The 10,592-nt window shown below is 40.4% G+C and overlaps 1 protein-coding gene across 3 annotated transcripts in view; it reads left to right on the plus strand.

Annotated features, from left to right (window-relative positions):
• The window catches only part of MACROD2 (MACRO domain containing 2), a 1,947,520-nt gene that overhangs the window by 1,868,063 nt on the left and 68,865 nt on the right, over positions 1-10,592 (plus strand). For all 3 annotated transcript variants that reach the window (XM_014535040.1, XM_014535041.1, XM_014535042.1), the window contains exons 15-16: positions 1,070-1,144; positions 1,412-1,504. In XM_014535040.1, coding sequence (XP_014390526.1) covers positions 1,070-1,144; positions 1,412-1,504 — 168 coding nt within the window. The remainder of the gene's footprint in view (positions 1-1,069; positions 1,145-1,411; positions 1,505-10,592) is intronic.

Here is a 10,592-nt window from a genome sequence, read left to right on the forward strand (position 1 = left end):
TTTTAGGCTGAAGGAACATACTCTTTCAGGAGAAGGAGAGAAATGGATCTCAAAACTTCTGCTGAAATGTAGTACCCAGCGTGCTTGTTGTTGTGCCGTTTTCTTAAACCAAGTCACATGAATAGGCCTGGCATCAATGAGGTGGGAACATACACTTGTCGCACAAGGGCCATGACAGGTCACATGGCCACAGACAGGGAAGTGGTGCCCTCTTACAGAAAGCAGTGGGGACAGGCTGGAGCAGTAATGCAATCTACCACAGGACCGTAAGCAGGAAAAGAGCCCAAGCTCCTCTGCATCCCCTTCGTGCCTATAACCACCCCTAGCTCTGGATTTTTTTTTTAATTCAACAGTGAAATAGCCTCAGCATTAAATATTTTATTATTAGGCAAAATGGAAAAATTTCCATTTTCTCTCTTAATGAGCACTTAAATGTTTTAATCTCTACTGGGAAGGGGAGGGGGAGGAAGCCAGGGTGTGTAGAAGAAAACCATTATTACTTAATAGATAATCAGCCTCAGAGTAACTAAGAGTTGGCTGAATTCCCTCCTGACCTTGGCTGTATTTAGTAGGTGCCATTAGAGAATAGTGGAGCTGTTAGGTGACCCAATCTGTGTGTGCTCATGTTACTCAAGTTTCTCATGCTCTGTTGATGGGAGAATGAACATGCAAGGAGTGTTTTAATTTTCCAGGAATCCTCAATACAGGAACTATCTACATCTTAAAGGAAACTTAAATGTAATTAACTCGTGCAGCCCAGAAATTATTTAAAATTTCAAAACTTCCAGGTTGTGTCCATTGCTGTTAGTATATTCATAAGCCAAATAGTAATTACACCAGTCAGCTCAAAGATTTTGTCTAAAGTATCTGGATATTTTTTATAAAATAATTGAGATAAATTTGATTTGCAAAATGATATCTTTACACTTCACTTTCTTTAAAACTGTTTTCTACCTATCCATGTATGATCAAAGCATGGTTTCTGAAATTTTTGCTTTTTCAAACCAGGGGTAAAACTATGGTTATGCATATCACATTTCTTTTATTTTCCAATCACTCTTTTTAACAGGACAAGAGAACGATTCAGTGAATAATGAGATAAAAATTGAGGAAGAGTCACAGAGCTCATACATGGAAACAGAAGGTACTGAAACCAGGACATATTGTTACCAGAGAATGAGATGAAACTGTGAACCATGACCCTTATACAGACTTGTGTGCGAGTGGTGTGCATGTGTGTTTTTAGGCAATGATTTACAGAGAATGACAATAATGTTCTGTTTTGTATGCCTATTAAAAATTGGAGGGCTCGGGGAGAATTGAATTAAACTTTCTATGCTTTAGTAACTGTGTTTTGTCAATGATTTCAACTAAAACATCCTTGAGTATCCTTCCTTCTCATTCTATTTAGAGCTTTCATCAAACCAAGAAGATACCACGATCGTGGAGCAACCAGAAGTGGTCCCACTAACAGATGTCCAAGAAGAAAAAGGAGGAGAAAAAGGTAGGCCTGCTCTTATATTAAACCATGAAAATAGAGAGTTTCTTTGGATTCCTGCCTAGAATTCACCATCAGAGTTATCCTTATGCAACTGCAGTCTGTTAAGGGCAGAGGGATGAACATTTCTTTAATCCTAAATCTACTTGAGTAGAATATTATAAAGTAGCAAGAGAAGATACTTGTAACAGTTTTTTGTCCTTTTAAATAGTATAAGTGTTTTTTTATTTAGATTCCATTTAATTTAAAGATTATGTTATTGAGAAAGCCTATAAGATATCAAAATTATGAACTGATGGATGAGTCTTAGAAAATTTTAAATGGCTATAAAACAAATGTCACCTTTAGTATTGACTTTATTCTGCCATCCTTTATATGGTAGTGATTGAAGAAACAATTTATGTAAAATATGTACATTACATGAACCTTCTAAATTGCAAGCTTTGCCTGGTAATATTAGGATGCCATAATATAGAATACTGTTGAAAATAATAGCATTATAATTTTTGAAGACATAAGAGGAATGAACACTGTAAATTTTAAAACAGTATTTGGGGCAAGAAGTCAACATATTGTAGTAAAGATAGAAATATTTTTTAAGAATCTATTTTAAAAAACCATTATCAAAGAAATTCAATATTTACTGAAGAACTTGAAGAATTCCATTTTCATATATAAAGCAATCTCTTAAAAGAAACTAAAATATGAAATATGAAGTGAAATGATTTCTCTGGAACACTATATCATAAATCATGCTGCTCTTAAATAAATATGTGTTTGCAAAGCAGTTGCAAAGTAATAACTTGACAGGCCTTGTTTATAGAACACAGTGATCAATTTTGTTTCCAAATTAAAATGCAGACATGATCTCAATTGTAAAATCAGGTCAATAGTAGCTACAGCTTCCAAATTATGAACTCTTCTTGAAGGGGCATTGATACAGTTTAATTAGTAAGCCATGTTAGTGATTATGACACCTCTTTTTTTTGTAATTTTCAATATAGAACCCAATATTCTTCCATGTCTCTGCGTCTAATAGCCTTTCTGTATTGCAAATTCTAGTTCAGGCTCATGTCACCATGTTCCTGGCAAGTCAAGTAAATGAGATATTTGGTGTATTTTATGTATGACGATGATAACAGACATTTGATACAACCCTTACTTTAGCCACAGTTACCTGGCATTGCTCCCTTCAATTGTACTTCTAAAATATCAAATGCCGAGTGGTGCTTGCCTGAATAGTTTCTCTATAGCAGAAATTATTTCTTTTGTACCGTGTATGTCTTGACAATGCCAATGAGAAACATTAAATGGGTATACATATTCTTTTTATTAACTTGTCCTCCAGGGAAAAAAAAACTCATGTTCAGCACACATGGACATGTCACCCTCCTCACAGCGACTTCTCTAGCATTGAGTACTCCTGTAACTACTGAGGAGTTGGTTAACTACCCACTGTTTACCCTCCCTTGTGATGCTACCAATCTCTTCTGCAAACAGGGAAATGACATGTGAGAAAGAAATGAGGTCAACTTCTGCTACTTGACTGTCAAAACTTTGAAGTTTAATGTGTTTTGTTAAGATCTGACTTTTATCTGTAGGAGAGTAATAATGCCTGTGGTCATGAATTAACTACATTGGCCCTTCCCTTCTTTGCCACAAATACTTAGATTCACCTTGCCTTGAATATTTCTGTTTAAGTTTGAAATAACTTAAAATGCATTACCTTTATTGTTTTATTATTTGCTTCAAAGCAAACTTAAAAGCTATTCTGTTACATATAAGAAAAGTAACCAAAGGAAAATGGGGCAACGTAGATTCAGGGTGCTCTGCTCTAGCTCTGCCCCTAATTAGCAAGCTGGGTGAACCTGGACAAGTTATTTAATCTTTCAATGCCTCAGTTTTCTTATCTGTAAGATGGTGATGACAAAAGTCACATCAGTAGTGGTGAAAGTTTGAGTTAGCACATGAAAAGCTTCCAGGACCTGGGGCATAGGAATCATGCCATAAGCACTTAGTATTGATCATAACTTGATAAATTGGTGACAAAGTCAAGAGAATCCACATGTGGAGTTCCTCAAATACATCCATTGTCCTTCCTAACTATTTGCATCTATATAAACTTTACATATGCTACATTATCCTTCAACAAAAATTGTTCTGCACACTCCATTTTTAGCACCATCACCTGCAGCGAGTTTCAATAGGCATTTTTTATTCTAAAACGGTAAAATAATTAATAAAAGGTGAGATGAAAGACATCTCTCTTATTCATAAAGTCCTTTTTCTTTGTCAAGATCTCAATCTTCTGTTTGAGAAATGCTGAATCAACCATAATTTTAATTTTTTTTAATTGAGAATTGACAGACAACATTATAATAATTTTGTTACCGGTGGGAAGAAGTCCTTGTCCCCACCTTTGTTCATGGGAGTGGAATTCTTGCAATATCCCAAGAAAAATAATTTTCTGAGACATGCCCAGGAGAGTCAGTAATTTTTGTTAACATGGAATTAAATCCCTGAATTTCCAAGGTCCCCTCTCCCTCAGTCCCACCATAGAAGATATGTAACTGTGGCCTTCATAGTGCTAGAATTAGAGCCAGTGTCCAGAGTTTCTGTTCCATGCTGGGTTTGTGTGTCCTGTCGCAGCCCACCAGTTGGTTTCATGTGGGATCTGCATGGCCATGAATAAAAGGAAGCAGGAATGAGTGAGTCTCGTGAGCCCAGAGCCAGGAGAGCAACGAGAGAGTGAACTGCTTTGTTTAGGGGATTATGTGTTCCCAAATTCATGGGCTTGCAGTGGCCATGCCCATTCTGGCCAAGTCATGGCTCCCCAGGCTAGACTGACAAGCCAATACCTTCCTATGTCACCCCAGCTTTACTGAGCATGTGTCTATCTCCCCTTCATTGGATCCCTTCCCTCAGTAGTCTGCATAGAATGGGTTAGTGGTTCCCTGGGGAGTGCAAAATTGCAGGTTCCTGCCCAAATGACATGACTATAATATCTGACCTTCCACTTGTTCCTTTTCTATTATTAATTACTAGCTAATTACAAAGGTATCAGTCCCCCTTTAGAGAGAACTAACCTCTTTGTAATCCTACAAAGGGCAAATGGACAAAGGTCTCTATATCTTCTTCTAAATGCTTCTTGCTCTCAAGGGGCATAGATCTGCCTATCCCAAGGCTTAGAGTTTCTCCCCTATCTGACAGAGGAAGAGGAAGCAAAAAGGAATGGAGTCTTCATGCAGGGAAGAGGGATTTTTTACAGTTCAGGTCAGTCTAGTGTCCCTGGGAGGTGGCATAGATGATGTCCAGAGGCTAGCTTGTTGGACAAACCGGCATCCTTGTTTTATTCTAGAAGTGAAAAACTTGACAATAAAGTTAAAAGGCATAATTTGAATATAAGGGGACTTATAGTAACTAAAGGTCTGGTGAGAGGTATAAACCCATGTAATAAAGGAAATGACTAACTTGACAATGTTCTAGATTAGGTTGGAGGAGTGGCTTCCCTGGAGGGAGGTGGGTCGAACCTTTCTGAAGCTCTTCTGCCCATCATACTTAACTCAAATAAACTAAGGGAAATGTTATAAAATGTCCCCCATGAGAAACTCTGGGCCTCTTCTGTCGGAACCATTTGGTCAGAAAAGGAAAAGCAATTTCAAGCAATGCCAATAGACTGTCCATACTTCATTGAATCAACCATAAGTCCAAACTGTTGAGTCTAATTTCAGGAGACAGTGATGCAGATGGCCTCTAAAGTCAGATTTATATTGTGTGAACAAGCAATCAGGCAAATAAGGACATACATTCTATGAAAATAGAAGACTACAAAACACAGAGGGTAATGAATACAGCAAATCATAAACCAGTTGAGAAGACTTCCAGATGCAAGGCTTTTGTTGGAATGAAATCAAGGAGTGACAACCTGATAGATTTTCTGCAGTTAGAACATCTCTGGTGATGTCATCAGGTGATGAGTTCTGTATGGCATACAAAGACAGAGCCTTAAAAACAAAACTTTAAAAACAGTTAACTGCACTGGAGTCCAATATTCTCAATTGGGTTTTCTGATTTCCCTTTGAAATACAGTTTTACTCCCTAAGATTACCCTCATTTCCATTAAAGAAACTGCGTTAAGTCCAGTTTTAATTTGGCCCGATTATTTGCCTAAACACAACAAGAATAGTAACTGATCAAATAGATCACACAGGCTTTTTCAAATTTGCTTTGCTGGAATTTTCACAAGGAATCTTTAGATTGAGCTGTATCAGACCCTCAGGGTGAAGAAGCCCAGCCACAGTTGCCATCAGGCTTTGCCTGTAATAACTGTAGGTTTGGAACAATTTCTCAAGTCCTTGAGGTCCCCAAAGATATCTTGAGGTTCCTTCCTTGCCATCTTTCAGGAAAGCAACTTTTATCCCTTACCTGGAAAGACTGCATGAACCACATGACCATGCAAAGTATCAGGCTATTTCTCCAGTGGGCTTTGATTGGCTTTGGAAGTCAATACTAGTTTCATAAGGCTTTCTGGTGACATCCGGAGTCTAGGCATGAATCTCTTAGACATGGCATTCAGGTCAAAGTCTTGGTTAAAAGAACACAGGTGAAGACTGGTCTTAATTGGATTTATGCAAAGAAACATATCGCCATGATCCAGTTATTAAGAATTGCCAAATTCTGGAGGGGTAAGTAGGGAGGAAAAGCAAAAAGTAAGCAATTATCATGTAATTATCACGTCCAAGGTTGGCAAACACATTCTATAACTTTTAGAAACATAGGTTCATTTACTGCCAAACACACTAACATTTTAAAAGATATACTTCCATGGATAAAAGTACCATTTAGAAAAATTCACCGATTTAACAAATCAATGAGTTAAACTGATTGGCTTAGATAGCTCTGTTTCACATAAGATCTATTTCTCAGATTCTGCATTCCAGTAGATGGCTCATATAAGAGTCCTTTTGGAGACCAGGTATTAGCACTTTAGAGGCGAACAGTCCTTTTCTTGAAAAACCCAGAATAAAATTCCTTGCCAGAGTAGGCATTTTCAAGGCACTGTGAATGGAGATTGTACTACTGTTATCTTTGGGGGAAAAACCCCAAAATATTTTGTCCTTTTGATAGCTATGGGAAAATATGCGTATCCCCAATTTTTCCTAGTTTCGACGTCATGTTGCCAGAGCCTAGGATTGCTACACAACACCCCACTATCAGTTTCAGTGACATGAGACTGCGTCAGGGGCTGAGACCTTCCCAAAATAGTAATATAATTTTGCCCAGATGTCGAGTTTTACCAACAGTCAGAGTTGATCAGGCACTGTTTAGTTGGGTTTATTGAACTCCACAGGGGTGCTTCTGATGGTCTCTGATGCTATTGGAAGTTTTCACCCTTTACTGTCTTGGTCAGAAAAATTATATTCTTTCACTGAGCTAGAGGAGGGGAGAAAGAGCATTCTCTGTTAACTTGACAAGACAGAGATTTAACACCCAGGCCCTGGGATTAAATTGTGTTTGCAGTCAGTCTCCAAGGTTACTTCATAAAAAACTTTCATTTCTCTGAGCACCTGTATATTTGAGGTTTTTCTGTATTAGTTATATGTGGAAGAAGCATTAATGGCAAGTAGCAATGTTGACAGAAGTCAGAAATATAGCAGTTGCATTTGTAATAGAAACTAAAATTTATTTCTGCCCTTAAGCAGCCTGGCTGTCAGGGTGGTGCTTTCTAGCATAGCACTTGACAATCCCCTGGCCTCCCCTACCCCCCAGTGTCTTATGTCCATTGGTTATGCTTATATGCATGCATACAAGTCCTTCAGTTGATCTCTTACCCCCCTCCCTCCTGCCCCGCAACCCTCCCTGGCCTTCCCGCTGCAGTTTGACAATCAGTTTGAAGCAGCTCTGCCTCTGTATCTATTATTGTTCATAAGTTTATGCAAACCCTCCCCCGTCAGCACCTTGGTACCTGGAAATTAAAGCTGTGCCCTGCCTAGGCAGGCACACTCTAAGGGTAGAAGCAGAGGGGAGAGGGGGAACAGAGGGAAGCAACGGTCTGGGCGTCAGGCCATGCTGGGCTGGGAGCCCTGTCCTAGGCACAGTGCTGCCAGGACCTCCCAGGGCTTAAGAAAGTTGGGGGCATTTGGGCTTTCATGCACCAGAAATAAATCCCAAGGCAGTGGCAAGTGCGTGCCAGCTCCATGCATTCTGGATTCTCCTGGCACCCATGTGCCCATTGCCCTGCAGAGGCCCACAGTGCTGGATCCAAGACAGCAGATCCAAAGCTGTAGTCTGAGTCATGTTGGGGTGGAAGCAGAGGGAAGATAAACCATAGAAACACTGGCAAAATGCAGAGAGGAGTGGAGAGATGAGTTTTGTAAATGGGGAAGAGAATTTGGGCACTAGGCATAAACTTGTGGCAACATCGGGGTCTTGTACTTGCCCAGCATTTCCTGGAGCTTGTTGTGGCTTCGATGCTGGGAGCAGGGTGCTGCTTTCTCCTGGGTCTGCATCCAAAGAGGCAAAAGTGGTGTAGGGCAGAGAAAAACAAGTGAAAAATCCAGCCAAGCACTAATTCAGTAGATAGGGTGAGAAATGAATTCTCAAACTCCCAGGCCAGGGAGACGGGTTTCTCCCCACCATCCAGGCCAGGTTCTTCTCCTGCTGTTTCACCCTCCAAGTGCTGGTTTGCAGGCTGCCAGTGTGCTTTTGCAGGGGAGGAGCAGAGAAGAGATGCTTTCCACACTTTCCATTAGTCAATTCTCCTGGTAGGGTCCCATCTGTGTTGCCATCTGTTACCGGTAGGGAGAGGTCCTTGTCCCCAACTGTTGTTTGTGGGAGTGGAATTCTTGCGATATACCCCCCACCCCCCAAAAAAAGAAATTTTTGAGATCACACAGAATGAGAAAGTTTCATTTGCATGGAATTAAATCCCTGAATTTCCAAGGTCCCCTCTCCCTCAGCCCCACAATAAAAAGAAGCGTAGCTATGGCTTTCATAGAGCTAGAATTAGAGCTAGCGTCCAGAGTTTCTGTTCCATGTTGGAGCAGTCAGGCTAGCCGAGTTTGTGTTTCCTGTTGCAGTCCATCAGTCCATTGAATGTGAGGTCCTCATGGCTATGGGCCATATGAATGAACACAAGGGAGCAGGAACAAGAGCACCCCGTGAGTCAAGAGCCAAGAGAGCAACAAGAGAGAGGGAACTCCACTGTTTAGGGGATTACGTGTCCCCACATTTTCATGGGCTTGCAGTGGTCATGCCCATTCTGGCCAATCCATGGTTCCCCCGGCTAGATTGACAAGCGAGTACCTTCCCTATGTCACCCCAACTTTACTGGGCATGTGTCTATCTCCCATCTGTTGGACTCCTTTCCTCAGTAATTTGCAGGGAATGGGCCAGTGGTTCCCCAGGGAGTGCAAAGTTGCAACTTCCTTCCTGGTGAAGCTGCCCAAATGACATCCCTATAATGTCTGGCCTTTCCATTGCTCTTTTCCTATTATGAATAACTAGATCATTACAATGGTATCAGTTTCAGGCTTGAAACATAATGATTCATAAAGAAGCAGCCGTGATTTATAGGTAGATCCACAGACTCAAAATAGTAAATAAATTCAAAGTAGTAGAATTTTCTTTTGTTTCATATAGGTATTAAAGGATCTTCTTTGAAAACATCATTGAGAAAATAGCTCCAGGTTTTGTGTATCTTCACAGTATCTCTTAATGGAAAGTTTCACATATGTATTAAGACATTCTTATCTGCAAACAAAAACAAATTAGTATTCTATTACATTTTTAGGGATGTTCTTTATAGTTCTATAAATATTGGCTCTCTTTTATTTTGAGACTCTTCCTAAGGAGATATAAAGGGGTTTCTTTCAAAAAATTTCAGACCAGGAGAAATGTATAACCTTTTCCTCTCATTTTGTAACATTCTGTAAGATTAGAAAATGTAGATAATCTTCAGGATACATCTTCTAAGGCTCCCAGGTGTATGGGCACAGATGTTGCAACATTAAGTTTTGAAGTTAGCGCTACCAAAATATGGCTTTTGAAAGAAGAGAAAATATTCAGCAGAAGCTCCTGCTGATAAAATTATACAATAGCACAATGGACATGTCCCTAGGAGACCTGAAATACAAAAATTTCAACAGGCATAAAGTGAGCTTTCACATATGGCATTTTTTCTCATATGGCCACATTGCCTCTTCCTAAATGAGTTCAGTTTTATGCTTCCCCAGCAGGATCTACAGCACATATGAAACCCAGTAAAAGAGCATCACTTAGGTTAATAACCAAATAGGAAAGTAATATTACAGGAGTCTCCTCTAAAATGGATCTTATGTGTTGGCATCAAATATTTAAATGTTTTCCTAAAGATTTTTATTTCTAGCTAAATTTAGAAATATTTGACATAAAGTTTTAACAATATTAACATTGTGTCATTATTATATGACATTATTTGATTTTTCATTATGAACATATTGGACTTTTTCTAAGTGTCATATAGAATGCATACATCCCAATTATTTTTTCTTGTATCAGAATATATATACACACACACACACACATATACACTAGAGACTAGAGGCCCGGTGCACAAAAATTTGTGCACTCGGGGGCAGGGGGTCCCTCAGCCCGGCCTGTGCCCTCTCGCAGTCTGGAACCCCTGGGGAGTGACCACTTGCTGGCTTAGGCCTGCTCCCCGGGGGATTGGGCCTAAGATGGCAATCAGACATCCCTCTGGCAGCCCGGCAGCCCTCAGGGGATGCCCACTTGCCAACAGGGAGCAGACCTAAGCTGTAGTCGGATATCCTTAGCGCTGCTGAGGAGGCACGAGAGGCTCCCACCACCACCGCTGTACTGGCAGCCATCAGCCTGGCTTGTGGCTGAGCAGAGCTCCCCCATGTGGGAGTGCACTGACCCTAGAGGGCAGCTCCTGCATTGAGCGTCTGCCCCCTGGTGGTCAGTGTGTGTCATAGTGACCAGTCATTCCCAGTCTTTCTGCTGTTAGGGTCAGTTTGCATATTACCCTTTTACTATATAGGATAGAGGCCTGGTGCACGGGTGGGGGCCGGCTGGTTTGCCCTGAAGGGTGTCC

The sequence above is a fragment of the Myotis brandtii genome, unplaced genomic scaffold (assembly GCF_000412655.1).
Source record: "Myotis brandtii unplaced genomic scaffold, ASM41265v1 scaffold137, whole genome shotgun sequence".
Taxonomy (NCBI): domain Eukaryota; kingdom Metazoa; phylum Chordata; class Mammalia; order Chiroptera; family Vespertilionidae; genus Myotis; species Myotis brandtii.